Raw genomic sequence first — 20,505 nt, 5'->3', positions numbered from 1 at the left:
TCCGTCTGATTTATTCATACTAAAACATCAATTATTCACACTTGTGACCAGAGTGCTGCCACACTGTGGCAAAGCACTCACAACCTCACTTTTCTCCCCCGAATCCTTTCAGATTCGGGGGAGGAAGGACCTAGTCAGTTTTCTGTTTTTTTTCCCCACAGTTTTTCTGGCCTGGTCATAAAACACGTGACAACATAAGCCGTTCAGATTTGCCTCCCAAGCTTACGTCATGTTGGGCCTCCACTCACGGCTGTCCACTGTCCACGGACCAGCACAAATCTTTTAAAAGAAAGAGGGATTAACACCAACCGCCGGCGAAGAAACTGCCGATGATGGATATGTGGTAGATATGCGGTAGATAGATGCAGGCTACGGTGGGTGATCCACCGTGCGTTTCTCCAAACAAAACCAAAATAGTGTGTTTTTGTTGTAGATGTATTTATTTTATTTTAAAAACCCTGCATGCGGTGTCCCCCTCAAGCTTGGAGACTGGCAACCAAAGTCGGAATGAACTTTTAAATGAGGCCTTGTAGATCTTATAGGAGTGAAGATTCAGCAACTGGATTGCGTATTTCTCGCCTCAAATTGGTTCAGAAACAGATTATGGTGGACTGATAAGGTGAAATCGGTGAAATCAATGAAACAGACTCAATACGACGAACCCGGAAGTAGAGCTCAACTAGGGGCCTGGCAGCTCATTCACATTTAAAGTGACTGACACAGAAACAGCCGTTTTGGAACAGGATGGGTATTGACATGTAAGTATGGCTATAATACATAAACTGAGTGGCATTTTGAGATTTTTTTTTTTTTCTTTTTAAATCTCTCTCTCTCTCTCTCTCTCTCTCTCTCTCTCTCTCTCTCTCTCTCTCTCTCTCTCTCTCTCTCTCTCTCTCTCTCTCTCTCTCTCTCTCTCTCTCTCTCTCTCTCTCTCTCTCTCTCTCTCTCTCTCTCTCTCTCTCTCTCTCTCTCTCTCTCTCTCTCTCTCTCTCTCTACACACACACGTTTTGGGGACCTTAGAGACCTATATTAACTTGTTGAAAAGGAGCACAATAGGTCCTCTTTAACGGACGATAAAAGGACACACGACAATTTCCTCAAAAAGAAAAACAGTGCTGTTCAATTCTCGGACTGTGACGACATTCCCTGTGGTACTCTGCAGCTTGGTACTTTAAAAAGAGTCGGGCTTCCCGCCAAAACGCTAAGAAGCTTAGTCCGGTGTTAACGCGGCAGTGTTAAAAAAAAAATTAAAATAGTGTTCAGCCTTTTTCTATAGGACGAGAAGGTTCCCCCCCACCCACCCACCATCTGCCGGTCCAAACCCAAAAGGAGAAATCCTAAAACCATCAAGACCTAAGCACCATGCTGCAACATCTTTTCCTTGTTCTGGACGGATCTGGCAGCAGGTGACCCTGAGCACTGTGTCCCTGAGCCCGAAAAGAAGGAAGCGCGCTGTGATTCTGGACAGACTGAGGTGCTATTTACATGCACTGATGCTTGATCTAATGTCAAAGAGATAGAAGCACACACACACACACACACACACACACACACACACACACACACACACACACACACACACACACACACACACACACACACACACACACACACACACACACACACTCTCTAAACTCCATGCTAGCCAAGTTTTTTCTTCTATAGGTGAACTGGATAATGAGGATCCAACAGTGTATAGGATTCTGTTGAGACGGATGAATCTGAAAAGTCATCTCTAGAAAGGCTGGGGCTTCTGAGCGATCCACACAATCTATGTCTGAAGAGATATTGAATGGCATTGTGAGCTTTTGTATCCAAAATCGAATCAAATTTGGGGACCCTGCCCAACACCCAGCCCTCTTCATCTCAACAGAAATGAAGCGGTCGAGCCGACGTCGGTTATTAAGGACATGGTTATCCAGGGAGGCATCTGTCCAGCGACAGTTGACGTTATTTTTTCCGGGGCTTTCCCGGATCTCTGCAAGCAGCAGCGACAGACCAACACCAAGAGCACGGCGGGCAGAAAGCAGGGCCAGCAAGAATGCAATAAAAAAATTAAATAAAAAAAAAATAAAAAAAGCAACGTGTGAAGGAAAGAGGGTGAGTCGACAGCTCTGTGTACACACCTTGGCATTAATATAGGGGTCAAAGGGCCCACAGCGTTTGAACTCTTTATGGTCTACAGAGCTCTGGAGTTGGGGAAGAGAAGATAAGCCGATGTAACACAAGCCATGAATGAATGAATGTCTGTCACAAATGAATCAAACTGAATAAAAACAAGAGAAAAACAATGCAGTTGAGTTAATAAAAAAACGTACAAACAGATGATGGTGGCCATGCTGGGTGAAATGACACACTATTAAAACAGCCTTTTCCAGGAATTTAGAAACCCCCGTGACTCCAATTGGCAAATTGCTTTGAAAGTGGATTCAGATCAATAGAAGCTGTTGAGCGACGCCGTCATAGTTCCGACTGATGTCGTAATCTCATAATGGGTCATTTCTACCAGGACCAGAGGTGGGATGGAGCTCGCCAGCTGCGCAGCAAGCAGTCGAACCATCCATCAAACCCGTGTTAAGAACACTTTCAAACAAGGTTAAGAAAACGAGCAGTTCTCACATTCGTATGGTGACAAGTTCAGGAAAAAAAATGGATGCATTGGCGACAAAGCACACGGGGAAGATCTGATCCACTTCAAATATCGAGCAGCTCATACGCCATGCTTCTCTGATATACAAACAGTATGCTTGTCAGCATGCATATCAAACTTAGTCTACCTTTGGGTGGTCAGAAATGACATGTATAGTAAAAGAAGAAGTGAAAAATCGAACTAAATAACATGAGGACACATGTAGAGTTAATTTTACCCTTCAGCGGCTTTAATGACCACGACGTACAAAGTCTCATAAATTCATCTACTTTAACTACGATTAACAGTGTCATCACAGAGGGCCATATGACTTTTAATTTGGTAGCATCACTGCAGTGGGATCGTGTCTTTGGGGAAGGGGATAAAGGAAGGACACACACACACACAATCACACACACACACACACACACACACACTCACACACACACACACACACACACACAGACTAAACTCCATGCCAGACCTGCTCGTTGAGTTTGGGGTGCGAGGGTCCCTGGTGGATGAGCAGCCGCACGATGCGCTGGTCTCCCTTCCAGGCCGCCAGGTGCAGCGGGTAGCAGCCCTTGTTGTCTGCGATGTTGGTCAAGGCCTCGTTTCGGAGCAGAGCCTCCACCACCTCGCTGCGGACACGGGCAGAGGGACACACACACACACACACACACACACACACACACACACACACACACACACACACACACACACACACACACACACACACACACACACACACACACACACACACACACACACACACACACACACACACACAGTCACAGTGCTGGCCAAAAAAATATGTCAGGACAATAAACCGCACTAATAAATAGCCAATGCCGAGCACTTAGCCAATCAATAGCTTAACTATCCCAGTGGGACAAATCAGCCGGGCTTAAACACAGTGAATAGAGAGACCGCTGATAGAGAACCATGGCAGAGGATTTCCTCATTCACTTCCAGAGATATGCAAAACTCAACTATCTTCTGTCTGTACATAATCGCCATTATTTAAGCAGATCGCGATCATTTCGTAAAAATTGTCAAATTCTGCAATCACACGTTTCCATCCAAATTTGAGCCAATGTTAGAAATGTTGCAATAAATAGAATGTTTAGATCCGCTGGGTCAAGGAAAATTGGCTGTCTCCCCAAATCTTTGTGTTCATAAAATGAACATGAAAGATAATCAAATCGTCGATCTCCAAATATCAAATATATCCTGATATATCCTTGTCAAATATCCTGACGGTGAAGGTCCTACCTGTGTCCGTTCAGGGCGGCGTGGTGGAGAGGGGTGTATCCGGTGCTGTCCACGCAATTCACGTTGGGACCCCTCCAGATGCTGTGAAAAGAGCAGAGTGAAGAGTTACAACTTCTATAACACAGGGATAAACAAAAGCCTGTATGGGCAACAAGCACGCACGGCTCCAGGCAAAGACAAATAAATAAACAGACAGGGGGGGCTTGAAAGGAGGGTGGACTGTGGTCGACTCCACGCTGATAATAACTATTTAAGTTCCAGTCTCACAGGGAGCCGGCTCGTCGACATCAATACCAGGGCGGTGGTTCACACAGGTGGGGGCTGGGGCGGTGGGGGTGGTGCTTCAGGAGGGGCCGGGTTCGGGAGCAACGAGCAAGAAGACAGGAATGAGGAAGACCACAGGTGAACATTGAACTTAAGAAATGGGGGACGGAAGAGAAACGAGGAAAAAAACAAAATATCAACCATAGCTACAGTGGCGGCTGATAATATTGGCACCCTTTGTGTTTTCTCAAAAAAAAAAAAACTCAACAGTATTGAGACAGAAGTATTTGGTATCGATCTATTTAATCGTTGATGTTTTTGATTAAGAACATTAGTGGTACGGACACATTGACATATTTGGTAGAAAAGCCAATGGAACATCCATTAAAGAGATTCCCAGACAACTCTCTGGTGGCCGTCTGGCCCGCTCCTGTTTTGCAAACTGCTCCACTTCTCACATTTGGAGGGTTCCTTCTTCCAGATGCTGCTTTTTTAGATCTCGTCACAGGTGTCCAATGGGATTTAGATCTGAACTCATTTCCAGGCCACTTCACAACACAGACCCACGACCTTTAATGGGGACACAGCGGGTTCAACATTGTGCTCCAAAATACCTTGGGTATCTCCAGATTCCATGATACCTGCCACGCGCCGATTCAAGGCACTCAGAGGCAGAAAAGCAAACCCAAAACAACATCCCGAAGGCTACATTTTGAGTTCCGTAAACATAGACTTGATGTGAACAATCCAAAATGGATCTACAAAACGCCTTTTTCCCCCGCTTTATTTCATAAAGAATGCCGACTCACCATTGGGTCAATTTATTTATTTTTGAATGACCGAAATCAAAGAATCACATCATCAGGCAAGTACGTTTCACAAAAACGAATAATAAAAATATCAAGCCTACTTATGCATGGTTGTGTCCCAAGATATTTGACTCAGATTATGGTTAATTTATCAGTGCAGGATATTGCACTGCTGCAGAACAACGCACCCGGCCTGGCACTCTCATTTACTTGAGCTGAACTCAGCTGTCAGCCCTGGTGGTTTGTTGTATCTTTTAATTTGCAAAGAGCAAGAGGATGGAGGGAGGGGTGGAGGGAGGGAGGGAGGGGAGAAAGAAAAGCCAGAAAACATCACAAGAAGGAGAGGGAATGGAAGACTGGGGGGGTGGATGGATGGATGGATGGATGGATGGATGGATGGATGGATGGATGGATGGAGTAATTAAAGAAGCTAAAGCTCTGAATGCCGGCGCAGGGACACACAGCGACTTGAACGCATCCTAAATAAATCATGTGACCAAGGAAATCCCAGCTCTGGCGAATCCAAGATCCTCTGGCTGGAAGCGTTTGGCAAACAAACAAAAGCTGAACCACAGATGCACTTTATAACATGTTATAAAGCACATCTCTGGAGCATGGAATTTCAACTTTCCACACTCCGACACAAAGGTGATGACAATACCTAATCTATCAATACCTAACCTTAACCTAATCCCTCACAGAAAATCTGAACGGACAGAAATCAGGTAGATTCCACATTTTTATATCATGACTGATATCATCTATGAATTTTGCTCAAAGATAATGCTGCCTGTGCATTTTTTCACAAGCAACTGAATCTCTCTCTCTCTCTCTCTCTCTCTCTCTCTCTCTCTCTCTCTCTCTCTCTATACACAGAGAGAGAGAGAGCGAGCGAGCGAGCAACATCTCCCGTAATAGCACTCGGAGCAGCCTGCAATTACGCAGTCAGGACCATCTCATTAAATAAGTGTGTCTGAGTGTTCCAGCCTGCGGAACAATGCCTCTGACAGAGCGCAAACACACTGGGACACTCCAACGCGTTAGTCATCGTCTCGGCTGTGGCCTTCTCACAGCGCGTCCCCCCTGGCTCTCTTTTTGCCAAGTCGGGCGGCAGTGGGGCCACGGGGCCCTGACAAGGAGGTAGCGGGGTATGATAGTAAAGCTCTGGGGAAAACACTTGGGACACGTAGAGGATAGAGGAAGCGTGCGGCCGTGGCTTCTGGCATCATATCAAAATACATCCTATTGGTCCTCCTAATGCATCAGGGATGCATCAGTGCTCCTGGGTAACGGGAATGGTTTGCCCTGCACATGTCCACTGAGCACATCACAAGTTAAAGCTGAGACAGAAACAGGCCTCTGGTTGCTGTCCCAGATAAAAAATAAAAAATAAAAATAAAAAAGTTATGTAATGGCTTAAAGTGAGAAATAAAATAATAAAAATAACCCGACATGGAGGGATAGTGTGCAATGACACCAATGTTGCTATATTGAAATTGCATTGATCATTTTAAGCTCTGCAGTCATATGAAGATCAGTGAAACAACCCATTATAAATGAAAATCTAATTTTTGTAAAAACATCTCATAATTGTAGCCTTTAATACAGTGCCTGTACGTACATGGTCCGTGCTTTACCACATCCCTATGTTCTTCATATTTTACATATTTGGCTATTTTGGTATATTTGGTATGTTTTTTTATGTTAATTGACTGTACAGCAATGCACCAATCCACCCTTAACCTTCTTATATGTAAATGTGGGCGGCGGCGTGGTGGCACTGAGGGCGTGAGTCAGAGCAGCGCTCCTCAATCCACCTCATCCTCTTTGGGCTCCCAGCTGACCTGGCCCGGCGAAGGGGCTTAGGCCGCCGCCGCCGCCGCAGTAGCAGCAGCAGTGCGGCGGACAAAAAAAAACGCAGCTGATTTGGTTTGGGAGAGAGCGCATTCATGGGAACTTATAGAGGAATTCCTGTGTGAAAGGCAGAGTTAATCCTTAATTTCCCTGAGGGAATATCGCCGGGATGAGGCTGGAGATTGAAAGGAGGCTTCTGCGCGGCTGTAATTTGGTGGTGTACAAAGCGGCGGCGATCTGAGAGCGGGACGGATAACACTGGCTCTTCAGTACTGACTCTTTGTTCGACGGTTGAAGTTAGTTTCAAGTACTTAGGGTATCGGGGGAGGGGGGAACACTAATATTCCAAATGCCTACACAAAAGTTGTTGATTTTTCACAGCAATACGCAATCTTTAAGAGGGTAAAAATAATCGAACATACAACAGAATCCAGTCATTGAGCAACCAGTTTTCAATACATGACTATTAAAACGGCATTGGTTTTAGAAATGGGCATATTTCCCAATTTAATTTTTTTTTTAGTTCCAGAACCTTTGTCTATATCAACCTGACACTGTTACCATATCGCCTGTCTGACAGAATTCTACAATTATCAACAGCGGAAACTCAAACAGCTGTCTCCAATTTGATCCGCTCGTGGGGCTGATATATTAAAACTTGAGCCGGGTTGAAGCAATCAAAACGAGAACTCAGGTGAGTGGGAGGCCGGTGTCAAATAAACAGATTTGTCCTCCAGCCTGTTAGCATTGTGACTACAGTGCTGTGGATTAGTCGGGCGCGGGGCAGCGCGCGGGGGCAGCCCGCCCGGCAGTGGCTGGCGCATGACGGCTACGGTCGGGGGGGGGGACTGGGCTCAATTATGCACGCGGCTGGCAGGCGTCACGGACCAGATGCCCTGCTGCCAAAGCGGAGCGCGGCGGGGCTTCTCGCCGCCCAACCTGGGCACCTCCCCGCCATTAGAGACTCACTGTGAAGCTCCCTGCCAGACCTTCTCCGCGCGGGGCCCGTGGGGATAACACTGAATTACACAAAACCTAATAACCTGAGGACGGTGAGCGAGGCGGCACGCGACGCTGTCCAGATGCTGGCGAGGATCAAAGGACGAGGATTATTTAGAAAGCCACTCAGACTCCGACGAACAGCACGGGGGTTGTTATAGAGGGGAACGTACCAGGCCATAATCACTTGAAATGAATATCACAACGATGTTGGCTCCTCCACGGCTGTCACCCTCACGACATTTTTGTTGAACAGTCATAAATAACAAATAATTGCAATTAACAATTGAATTGTGTTTGCCGTTCATAGTATGTCCCTATCACCGTATAAGTCTATGATAGTGTAATAGTACACATCCATCGAAGAAGAAGCGCCATTTATTAACCTTAAAGATTGAATATCTTTAATAGGCTTGCAATCAGCACTACACTATTGTACTATAACAGAATTGTAAAAAGGACATAAATGACATCAGGTATGTGCATTGTTATTCTAGGCGTGTCACGATTTTGAGAAGAAACGAGAAAATCGCAAGCGGGTCTGCGATTCTCTGAGTATTTCTGCGGGTCGTATTGTCCAGCATGGATGGCTGGATGGATGGATGGATGTTTTAACCGCCCATATCGGGGCGGACAAAACAAAATAACCGTGATCTCGAATGTAGCTTTATCGGAAAATAAACTGCCGCCAGTCCGCGTACCATAAGAGTAAGAGATAAGATAATAACTTTAAACGGAAAATGATGCTGTGATATGATGGAGTACAATTAGGAAAGAGTCAGATTAGAGAACAACGTGCAGAGCGGACATGGATGTGGTGGGTGGAGGAGAAGAGACACTTGCAGTAGTGTTGAGAAGTTTGTCTTTTTTTCCAAAAAAAAAAAAGCCGAATGATCCGGCTCATTGAAAAGAGCAGCCTCTTACGGCTCGCAGGCATTTAATTTATCTACGGCACATCTACAAACATTATTTATATTGATATAATGTGACTGGACTCTTACTTATTGAGAAAGAAGTGTTTTTCTTTACAAATCAAGACTCGATAGTCGAACGATGGCAGAGCCGTCAGTACCGAAAAAAAAGAATGCATAGGTCTAAATCAAAAATCGAATCAGAAAATGAAAAAGATGACGAGCAGAAGTGCAAAAGTGTCTCGAGCAAATTGCGTAACGCTCCAACTAGGAAGGAACTCCTGCAGCACGTGTTGCATTAGCTTGCCACAGGGTTGCAAAGAGAAGAAGAATGAAGAGTGAGAGAATGAGAGTGACCTCGCCGAATTCAGACTTTGCAAGTGGCTGCGGAGGGAAAGAGTGAGCGTTCAGCAGAAAAGCCCATTTTAGTGGAAGAGAGAGTCTTATCGTGCAAGACGGCTGAATGAAAACCATCGGGGGGAATATTTGTCTAAAAGAGGAGGGCGTATGGATTTGATATATCATCTGATGTGCTTCAAACACGGCAGCCGATAATTGAGTCTTAAAGACGGAGCGTTTCACGGAGCATCTGCGCGGCGGCGGGAGGTGAGAAGGCGCGGCTCCAATTGCAGCGCATGCTAATTGGCCCGCCGCAGAATCCAAGCGATGGGCATAAAATACAGTGCCAGGCCGAGAAGATGGGACGGATCCAGAATTTGAAGGGGGGGGGGAAGAGAGAGACCGGGATGAAGGAGAAAAGAAGTTGGACAGGATGGAGGAGGGGGAGGGCAGATTGGGTGAGAAAAGAGAGAAAAGAAAATTTGAGCCTTTGAGCGTGTCTGTTCAACAAGCTGCCGTTTCCCACACTCTTTATATAACAGATGCTGCTGCAAAGGCCAACAAATCTTGCACGCTTTCTGTTTGAAATAACGAGCTGGTTCTAAACTTAAAAAATAAACAAAACAAAACAAAAAAAAAAAAAAACCTGCCGGAGGGACGCCGGTACACCCTCAGTCAGGCTAATAGCCTGCTTCGGGGAAACGTTCTCTTTCTTTTAAATATGTTGTGGTATCGCCGAGAAAACGTCCAAACTTCTGCTGAATGTCAGAGTGAAGCCTGCCCCGGTCATCAGTAATTGTCGCCGCGTAAGCATCCGAGCCTGGGGGGGAAATCCCCGCTGCCGCCCCCGGCCGCGGGTAAGGACGGTATCTTAACAAAAACTCCGGCGTGGACCGCCGTTGCACCTTTATTTGACAGGAGCCGCCCGGCGAGAAGGAGAAGAATGTGGAGGCCTGGTCCCCTGCCAAGCTGCTGAGTCATTCCAGGCCTAACCCAGAGTTAAAGAGGAAGGTTAACCCATGCCACTTGTCCTTTCCTTTCTGGTTAGTTCTCTCACACAGTTTGCAGAAATAACGCTGAAATAGACCTCGACGTTTTGCAAAGAGCTGGGCTGATCATTTGCTGTGTGTGTGTGTGTGTGTGCGTGCGTGCGTGCGCCAAGGGTATTTCCTTTGATTCCAGCTCCAGTCCAGGGTGTTTGATGTGTCTGGGTTTAGCAGGGGGGGCTGGCGTGGGCCCAGCAGGTGGGCTATCAGACTGCTGAGGACAGCAGAGTGGGAGCGGGGAGGAAGACGCCAGCCACCGGGGCACGCGCACACAGACACAGACACACACACACACACACACACACACACACACACACACACAGACACACACACACACGGCAAGGACCCAGCCTCTCCAGGCCGAGCGGTATTTCAGATTTTGGAGAAATGGGTTTGACGAGCACACAAAAGGTGAGGGACCGTCCCAACCAGCATTATCTTTCCCCATTTGCTCTTTGTTATTTGAAGCATTTCACTGAGGAGGGTGAAAGCAAGGTCACACAAACAAACACCACGAGGTTCACGAGAGGTGTCTCGGCTGCAAGGCTGCTCATGGGAATACGCCATTTTGTTTGTTTTAACATAGGATTTGAAGGACAACAGCAGCTATAAATAACAGATTCTAACCTTCTTATCGGCCGCTCTGGTACAGCAGGCTTTCCGGACAAGATAAGTCCTCATTCTAGCATTTTATTGGGTATACTTTTTTTTTTTTTTTTTTAATAATTTGACCAGAGAGTAAGCTGCTAAATGTTTTCTGAAAGGGCAGGCTTTTCCTCTGGAAAACCACCAAGACGCCTGACCCACTTGGATGCAATCTATTTTTAGACAAACACTTTGTGTTAAAGTAAAAAAAAAATGGGGAGCCACTGCAGGGGAAAAGAGGGTGTTTGCGGCGGATACAGCGCTTGTCGCATTATCACCCCCCACCCCCGAAGTGCGGAATTCCTCGTGCGGTGAGAAAGGGAGCAAAGGAAGGGCTCCCAGGAAGGCACGGCCGTCGGGTCCTGATGCTTTCCTGGGCGCCTTTGCCATTTTCTGACGGCGCAAATGTAGGTCGTAAACATAACGGGGCTCGACACGGAGAGCGGAGCATCCCGAAACAGGGGGCTGGAGGAATGCCAACACGCTGGTGTTAGATTTCCCAGCTACCTCCGCTCCCTCTGGGGCTGAAACGCCTTTTTATCCTGGAGTTCAGAAGTCGACCGCTGATGAACGCGATACTGCTGTTTGCCAGCTTAATGGCACCGCAGTCCAATGGGTCGATAATAGTTGTGAATGCACATTAAACAGGCCGGGTAGATGTAGCATGACGAGTTGTAGGACGCTGCTGGGAGACGCCGCTAGAGAGTGAGACTGACAGATCGCAGCCCACTGTCCTATCAACGGCATAAACGCCGTCCACCCAAGCCGCTGAAATGACTTGAGAGCGATTACACATCGCAACCGGCACTCAGTGGCTCGCGCATGCATATAAATGAAATCCAAATTTCACAAATTGGGCAATCCAGTCATGCTTCAATGATAAAATGGTGTTGAAAGACTCACTACTGAAACACACAGCACTGCGAACACATGGGAAAAAAAACAAAAACATACAAAGCTTACTTCTACACTCCCCGTTTTAACATCTAAACTCAGGGTGAACCTAAAGCTAAATACGTGGGAACAGAAAATATAAGTGCCCAAAAATCCCATGCATTGGAATTACAGTTTAGAAAAAGGGGTAAAAAGTGACTGGAGAGGCTTACGAAGAAAAGATCGCCAGAACCAAATGTGGCAAACCAAAGCCCTTCCTTATTCCTGATTAAAACATGTTGGAGAGAAGCTCAGGCCTGTTTGAATGAGCAAACTGCTCTCAATAGGTGGTCCCAGTCTAAAAGACTGACAGCTCAATTTTGTTTTCTAAACCGAAAAGGAGAAAACCGCCCCAATGGTGTTTAATGAGTGATATGAATATCAAAAGCTGCTCATTATACGCTTTGTCAGCGGGACAAAGGACATGTGCTGAGTCGGGGTGGGGGACGGGGGGGTGACAACTCCTCATCTGGCTTTTCTCTCAGAGCGTCTGTCCAGGACTCCGCACATTCCTCTGTTAATTTCCCCTCGGTGGGCAGAGCCATGGACTGGTCCTACCTCCAGCCCAGACACGGCAGCTGGCTGTTTTGGACCCCCAGGGCCAGAGTGCCACCTAAAAACCCTTGTTATGAACCTCGGGGATCAAAACACCCCCAGTGGAACGCCCCTGTCCCAATCAAGACTGATTTAAGCAGAAATTGCATATTGATAAAAACAAGCAAAATAAAAGTAGATTATTAATTCTGGGACTAAATGGAGCTGGGTGATCTTGCCAAAAGTAAAAGAAAAATCCCAATATTTTGTATATTTTGAATACCGTGACATGGTTGATAAAGTGAAGGTGACAGTTTAGGGGTTGACTATTGGTGCGAGTTTTAATGCAATATTTCATACGGAAATAAGGTGGATTATATGGCCAAGAAATAGCTTCCTAATATGTTGTTTTAATATTGCAATTAAGGAAGAATCATATGACAAACATGCCGGTAGAGGCAATAAACTCCAAAATCTGGCTGACTTTACTACAATGCCCCATTTAAGACAACTACAAGGCAACATTTCAACTCTATGATAATATTATGATAACCAAAAACCTACATGATATGTAGTCTCAATATTACATTGACATACATATTGATGCGGCTCGCTGGACTTGAAACAGCCCTGATACACCGGAGGTGAGCATGCCTCCCTCCGTGTTGACGGAACTGCACAGAGCCAACGCTGAAGGCTCCACTAGTAAACACACTGGAGGTCAACGCGTGTCCCACGGCAACAGTGATGATGCAGCCTCCTGGGAAAGCCGACATTCCGCATAGCAGAGCTGTTCTCCTGCCTGGTTACAAAAGGCACCACAAGTCTGGACACGCAGCCCCATTCCACAGAAGGAACGTCAAAAATTTAAGCAACTTCTTGCAATAATAATGACAGTGATTAGGGCTGGATCACCCATGTTGGTGTCCAATCTGCGGTGTGTCCCACACCGTAAACAAGCCTTTTCTTTTCACTATCCACGGACTTACACTGGTTTCAAGGTTACCTACCATAATGCAGAACTCCATAATGGGCAACACTGCATTTTATTTATTCATTTATTTTAAGCAATAGGACAATTTGCATTGCAGATATGCTTTACCACAAGAGTGTAAATGAGTCAATGTGTGATCGTCTGGAATAATTATTATATCTACAACAAAGGCAGCACGCACACCATTAGTCATGCTCCAGATCATCATGGGGCACCAGGAACTAGGTTCTGATATGGGGGAAACCATCTATCCTACTCACCAAATCTCTTCTAATAGGATTACAAACATGCGTTTTCTGGCCATGGTTGTCATATAAGTTTTGTACCGGGGCTGGTTAGGGAAAAAATAGGAACCAACAAAGCTGAGCCAATGCCTGAGCTTCTTTCGTAATTGGAATGGATTATGTTATTGACATTTTAATTAGATGTGCTTAATCAAATGTCACATACAACAGCAACAATCCCTCAGGCCATTCTGTCTAAATAACCCGGCAACGTGGCAAATCATTATGCTGTCTATTCTGTAACCCAAGTGCCCAAATGTAAAATTGACAAAGTGAGCAAATGAACGGTTGAATTACTTCCTACAAGGTTGAGCCAAACCCTATTCCAGGGCCACTGCTGCCAGACATCCACTGCCCACTGCCTCATCGAAATGACGACACAATGAGCCCTATGCTCAGCCCATAGATCTGAGAGGCAGAGGAGACAGACCCAGCCTTGACTGCATGACATCCCTGAATTGGATTTCCGATTAGGAAGGTTTAATGTAATTACCTCGAGTACGGTGTACAGTCTGCGATAAGCAAAAACAGTGATGCATCACCGAGAGCTTAGCAGTCACACTTGGCTGCAAGATGGTGCTACGCTCCCAAGGGAGCCTCGGCACATTGTGATTGACAAGCATTGGACCTGGATGTGGCTAACACTACAATTAGGTTACAGTGCATGCCTCGCCACAGACAAACACACAGGTTAACAGCCATGTACAACCAGTTTCTTTAGGTAGTTCTATGGATCTGGGTGTTGTACAATTCAAGACACAGGCACAAACACGGGATGGAAGGAAACGCTCAGATCAGCCATCCAGTTATCCAGGGAGGGGCCAGTGTGTATGTTTACACACGTCCACACACACACACACACACACACACACACACACACACACACACACACTGAACTTTTGTGTATATATTCACTTCACCTTCACTTGTGTTGTGTATAGACCCTGCAGTTCTGTAAATCTTTTTTACAACGTTATGGCTGTGCCTATGTATAAGAATTCCATAGCCAGCGAGATCTACCTCCATGTAATGTTTTGATGTGCTTATGACAACAAAGTCCTTGAACCTTTATATCTTGACTAGAGTTTTGTTTAGTATCTCAACATACAGGACCAGGGTCTTCAAGGAAAGAGAATCAATATTTAGCAAAGGGCAGGACAGAGCACACCAGTCACTCCGAGCTTGCAGGGCCACACCACAACTGCACAAGTTTGTCAAAGAGCCTCTATCTCCACATTGCACCACCAACTTCCACGGTGGGCTTCATGACTTAAACTGTTTAGGACAATAATATTCTTTGTTTATATAAAATTCAACCGCAAATCAGGCAAGGTGGGGGGGGACTAAACTAAAACCAAACAAACCAACAGCTCTGACCTAAGACTGAGACATGCTCAGCCAATGCAGACCATAATACACGAGGGGATGGCAAAACCAGGGGTGAAACATTACCAATCATAATAATAATTAAAAAAACAAAAACATTTGCGGTTTAACCACACCACGGAGAGTGTCGGAGACTCCTCCTCGGGCTGTGTGCAGGAGCCGGGCGGTCTTGACAAAGAACCGCCGCAAGACCTGGGTCAGGTCGGGCTGCTCGACTGGACACAAAAAAAACCTACTCGTTATCAAAGTTGTAATGGGCAACGGAGCCGAGTCACGGGGATCATTTCGGATTTAATCGCGATCGGGACCCAGCTGCGTGCGGGTTGTACCGGCGGTGGGGGGGGGGTCGTCTGGTCTCCCGTTCCGCCCGGTTCTCCTTCCCCCTACCTGAGTAGGCTGGACAGCGGGTGCGAGGAGGCGCCGTGGCCGCCGCTGATCCCGCTCCCGCCGATCCCGGACGATCCCCCTCCTCCCGCTCCGGCCGACTGTCGCTTCCCGGATAAAAGCTTCTCCACGGCGGCGAGGTTCCCGGTGCGCGCCGCCTCCAGGAGCTCCTGCTCCTTCCCCATCGCGGATCGCGGGGATCGGGGCGAGGGAACGGGAGGGAACGGGAGGGAAGGGGGGGGGTTAAAATTCCTCCGCGGTCCCAATCTTCCAAGTATCGAGGCGTAGTACCACGGGAAACAATAACAACAGTCGCGGTCCTTTATGCGACCGGCTTTATTTCTATCCCGTTCTCCGGTCTCCGGTGCTCCCCGTCCAAAGTTTCGTTCCGCACCGCCAAGCAAACTTCCTTTGACCGGTCCCTCGGAGCTCCGTCCGTCACTTCCTCGACAGAAAGGACCCTCCCTCCGCTATCCGTCCCTATCCCGACCATTTCCTAGCGCCCCACGCCCTAGCCGACTGCCACAGCAAGCGGATGGGCGTAAGCAAGATGGCGCCCGCGGCGTCGCTTCACGGCGGGGCGTGAGGCAGGGGGTCTGGAACGCGGGCTCATCCGGAGCTTCTTCTGTCGGGTCTGCAGCCGTGCGAGGGCGCGGAACTGGTTTCGGAACCAAAACTGGCGGTTTTTACACAACACCATTTCTACATTCATGGAAAATATGTGTATTATTTTTTTATATTGTCGCAGCATGATCTAAAATCCCGCTGACTATATATATATATATATAAAAAAAGATCATTCAGAGTCACAACTAATCTGATGAAGAAACAGTGAAATCGCATATCGTCGCCTTCCTAAAATAATGGCAAGATTCAAGAGGTTTATTCGTCACATAAATATACATACTTTCATTTTTTGACAAGTCATTTTTTTGGGCCTAAATCATCTCCTCGTGATGCTGGCCACCTCTGGTAGAATCGCCTAACTCCTCAGTATGTCAATAATCATCTATTGTCATAACCTTTTCGAATGAAATCGTTAATAAATGTGATGTGTTTGGTTCGGTTTTTGGCGTTTTCTGAAAAACCTGAAAAAAAAAAATGACTTGTGCCAATATTTTAGGGAGGTGACAATATTTTAATTGGATGTATAAGGTTAATAGTGACATGCTGGCTGTATTTTTATTTTTTATGTTTTGCTTATATTTTTTGGTTGCTGTATGTGTGCATATATATATGTGTGTGTGTTTTATTTTGATGTACATAGTATTATTATTATGTTTTTGTTGTTGTTATGACTCTACCTTCTTAGTTTTGCACGGCCTGTTTAAGTCGCCCTTTCGTCATTTCACCTATGCCCCACCACCTCTGCCTGTGTAATTGCACATATCTGTACATACATAGGCATATTCCCTCTATCTATTCCATTTTATTTTCATTTATTTTTATTGTATTTTATTCTATATATTTTTTTTTATCTTATTCTATAAGTATTCAACTTACTGTATTACGTTTTAGGAGTCAGTTAGTCGGTCTATTAGAAAGGAATTCTTTACTTTTATTTCTTTTTCTTCCGAGGACATATTGTGTGCTATCACCGGGTGCGTTGCATTACTTTTCACTGCATATATGTATGAAAGTATGTATATGTATGTGACGAATAAAAAATCTTGAATCTTGAATCTTGAATCTTGAATCTTGAATCTTGAGTCTTGAGTCTTGAGTCTTGCATCGCGACAAATAAACAATCTGTTGCACAACCGCGAACAATAAAGTTTGTACAAAACCGGAAGCGCCGCGCACCGACGCTCCCGCTACAGTTAGCGTAGCTCGGCGCCGTTGGTAGCGTTGCAGGGTGAGCGCCACAGCCAAGAATTGTTCGTTTTAGTTTGAGGGGGGAAAAAGAAACGACATCATAGGTATGTAACGCGCTCGACACGGGTTTTAGGCGAACCAGCATTTCATGGATGTAGTTGCTGAACGGGCTATTTCACGGCGTAGCTATTAGCATTAGCCACGGCTGTGGGTACAAACATGACTGTTTACATGACCCTTGCTGACCAGCCAAGCCATGCACATGCATGTTGAGACATCAAAATAAGCTTATTTATGCTGCAATTCATTCACATAATAAAGTTTAGCAAACCAGCCGAATTGCTATCGCGATATAGTCAAATGTTGACTTTAAGGCTGGATTATAGGAAAGAAAGGCCGCTTTCTTTTCACTGTTCCAGATGTTCGAATAAAGCCTCTGTTTGGTTGCAATATCCACATCACTAATTGTTTGTCAGATATTTATTGTGTGAATGTCCTATGAAAGCACACGCATATATATTAAGGTATTCCATATCCAAATTAGATACGTGATTTGTGGACGTCACTCAGCCCTCTCCATACAGGTTCCCTTCCTTACTGAGTTTTGTTTGAATAAATGCCCAAATATCACCCATTCCTCATGTCTGTGTCGATTTAAGACGACAAAATTGTCCTCGAAATATGTGTCATTCGCAGCACTGGAAGCAGAGACGCAGCGACATTGAGCGAGAATGGCAGACCCTGCGAGGATAAAAAGTGTCAGCGCTCCTGAGACGACGTCCTCGGTGGACCTTGAGCGGGTTAAAACAGAAGACGACGCCCCAGTAACTGTGAATGCGAGCGATGAATCAAAAGAAACCTCCGCAGACGAAAAGCCCAATTTGGAGACAAATGTAAGTTGCTTTGAAAAAGATTGTGCTCTTATTAAAGGGGACCTGTGACGCAAACAGTGAAATAAGACAACCCAGTCAGTTTTTGTGAGCCGCCTCTCTCCGAAAAACACGCCCTAAAACGAGCGGCTTTTTGTCTCAGTGCGATGCAGCATTGAGACACATTCGAATAAGAACCGCCCTCCATCTGAGTAACTCCGCCCATGGCTGTAGCGCAGCATCGAAGCTGAGAGCCAGACATGGGAAGTGCTCTGTTGTTGGCTGCAGAGACCAGCACAAATCTTTTGAAAGGAATTAAAACCAGCTGTCTGTGACAGAACTGCAGACGAGGGAAATGTAAGTATTTAAAAAAAATAATTCTGTGTATCTCTGTGTGTGCATGTCCATGTTAGGTGGACTGCACTGTAGGCTCCTGCTTGCGATCCGCTCTGCGTTTCTTCAGGCAACCGTAGATGTATTTATCTTTATTTTCTCTAGTTCCGTAATCGAATGAAACAAAAAGCCCCGCGGTAATCCAAGCTCTGCCCGGCGGTGAAACCGGGAGCAAACTTTTAAATAAAGGCCTGGTAGATCTAATATGAGTGAAGATTCAGCAACTGGATTGGTTATTTCTTGCCTCAAATTTGTTCAGAAATAGATTTTAGTGTACGAATAAGTTCAAATCAGGGAAAGTTCGCAGAGAAATACAACGGAATCCGGAGTAAAGCTCAAACGTCATTGGTTCACAGAACTTTGAACTTGTGCTCTGTTTTGGGGACCTTAGAGACCATATATAAACTTGGTGAGCCACAGAACCAAATTTCTATATGGTGTAATTTAGTGAAAAGGAGCACAAGTCCTCCTTAAATATTTTCAACACTTTCAATCAGGTAGTACAGGTTGTAAATTCAGTTTACTACAGGCAAGCCTACGTCACCTTGTGTGTGTTACAATTTACAATAGTGTAGCAATGAAAAATGTAAGGGTCTTGAAACTTGATTTTAAATCATGTCTGGTTCCCAACTGTACAAACAATGTTCCTCGATGTTACTTAGTAATTTTACAAAAAATAAATCATCTATTTATTTATTATTTTTTTCCAAAGGGGACAGGAAATGATGAAGAGGAAGGAACGTCAGGTCAGCCTAACAGCAAAAGACTGAAAGTAGAACCAGAAAAGAAAAAGGAGAAGCGCCACAAAGTCGATGAGGATGAAATACAGAAGATGCAGTGAGCTTGAGTTTCTTCCTCCTTCATTAAATCCATAACTTAATTCCACGCATAAAGGGACCCGCTGGAGGCTGATCGGTCTCTCCACAGGGTTTTGGTGTCGTCTTTCTCTGAAGAGCAACTGAATCGCTACGAGATGTACAGGCGATCCGCCTTTCCGAAGGCCGCAATTAAGAGGGTAAGGTTCCCATGACGAATCGGTTTCACAAGCTTTTCTTTAAATAATGTCAGTCTAGGGGTCACAATCTGCTTCCTTCCAGTTGATCCAGTCCATAACCGGATCATCGGTGTCTCAGAATGTGGTCATCGCCATGTCGGGAATTTCCAAGGTCTTTGCCGGGGAAATTGTTGAAGAAGGTTAGCGGTTATTTCTTTGGAGGTCTTCCCTATTTACACCGGATCTCCTTGTAAAATACAAACTCAAATAATCGATTGACGTGGCTCATTTTTCCTGCCCTCCCAGCGCTGGATGTTTGTGAGAAGTGGGGAGACACGCCCCCTCTCCAGCCCAAGCACATGAGGGAGGCCGTGAGGAGGTTGAAGAGCAGGGAACAGATTCCCAACACAAAGTACAAGAAAATTGTCTTCCACTGACTCGTCTCATGTGTTGACGAACACATCGCCTTCACCAAATCCTGGGGACACGTGAGGCTGCAAAGCCGCTGAAGGTGGAAACCTGCTGCACATGCTGTTCCTACTATCTCACCGAACCTTGGAGCAGTCGTGGATTCTGCACGGACAGAGAAATGAATTCCAAGCAGAGGCAGCTTGGATAAAGCTCTGACTTTTCAATTCAACTTGTTGCTTTCTTAATAATTTGTCTTGTTTTCTAATGTATCATGTTTTCATCCTGTTTGTCACACAAATCAGGAATGATTTTGTTTCATATAAAAGGTTGATGTATTTTATGGTTTGTGAATTTAGGCTTATATTTGAAATGCTTTTGTTTTTGTTCTGTTTTTGGCACTGAGACATTTTATCCACAGAAGGAGCTTCATCAAAAGTATTTAGTCGAAATATAATTTGCTTAATACTGTTAAGATTCAGCATAAAATACTTACAGTAACATTTTTGGAACAAAACAATCAAAGGTTGGTCAAGTTGTAGCTCTATAACACTGCAACTGCACTTGTAATTGGTGTAAACCACCGAAATGTCATAACATTGTTAGTGTTAAGTTTACAATGGATTTACCTTCTGCAATGTGTAGAATTAGATGACTTTTGTTGCCAGTCAGTCGTGGTCCTTAATTGTGTTTTGACTGATCATAAAACAACTTACAAACTGAAATAAAGTTCACAATA

At 45.4% G+C, this 20,505-nt stretch overlaps 2 protein-coding genes across 2 annotated transcripts in view; one reads left to right on the top strand and one right to left on the bottom strand.

The window, feature by feature from the left end:
- LOC307240658 (ankyrin repeat and SAM domain-containing protein 1A) overlaps positions 1-15,472 on the bottom strand; it is a gene marked incomplete at its 5' end in the record, with an annotated part of 63,005 nt that extends 47,533 nt beyond the window's left edge. Inside the window, 4 exons of the mRNA XM_080014497.1 lie at positions 2,128-2,190; positions 3,115-3,271; positions 3,906-3,986; positions 15,291-15,472. Coding sequence (XP_079870623.1) covers positions 2,128-2,190; positions 3,115-3,271; positions 3,906-3,986; positions 15,291-15,472 — 483 coding nt within the window. The remainder of the gene's footprint in view (positions 1-2,127; positions 2,191-3,114; positions 3,272-3,905; positions 3,987-15,290) is intronic.
- Positions 15,473-17,105: 1,633 nt separating this feature from the next.
- Positions 17,106-20,491, top strand: taf11 (TAF11 RNA polymerase II, TATA box binding protein (TBP)-associated factor). The gene is made up of 6 exons (XM_080015952.1): positions 17,106-17,206; positions 17,799-17,995; positions 19,077-19,201; positions 19,292-19,379; positions 19,462-19,558; positions 19,665-20,491. The coding sequence occupies exons 2-6, from the start codon at positions 17,834-17,836 to the stop codon at positions 19,793-19,795; spliced, it is 603 nt and encodes a 200-aa protein (XP_079872078.1). The 5' UTR covers positions 17,106-17,206; positions 17,799-17,833; the 3' UTR covers positions 19,796-20,491.
- Positions 20,492-20,505: the final 14 nt, after the last annotated feature.

Source organism: Zeus faber, assembly GCF_960531495.2.
Source record: "Zeus faber genome assembly, chromosome: 15".
NCBI lineage: Eukaryota > Metazoa > Chordata > Actinopteri > Zeiformes > Zeidae > Zeus > Zeus faber.
Note: the sequence above shows the minus strand (reverse complement) of the source record. Positions and strands in the feature narration are given on the sequence as shown.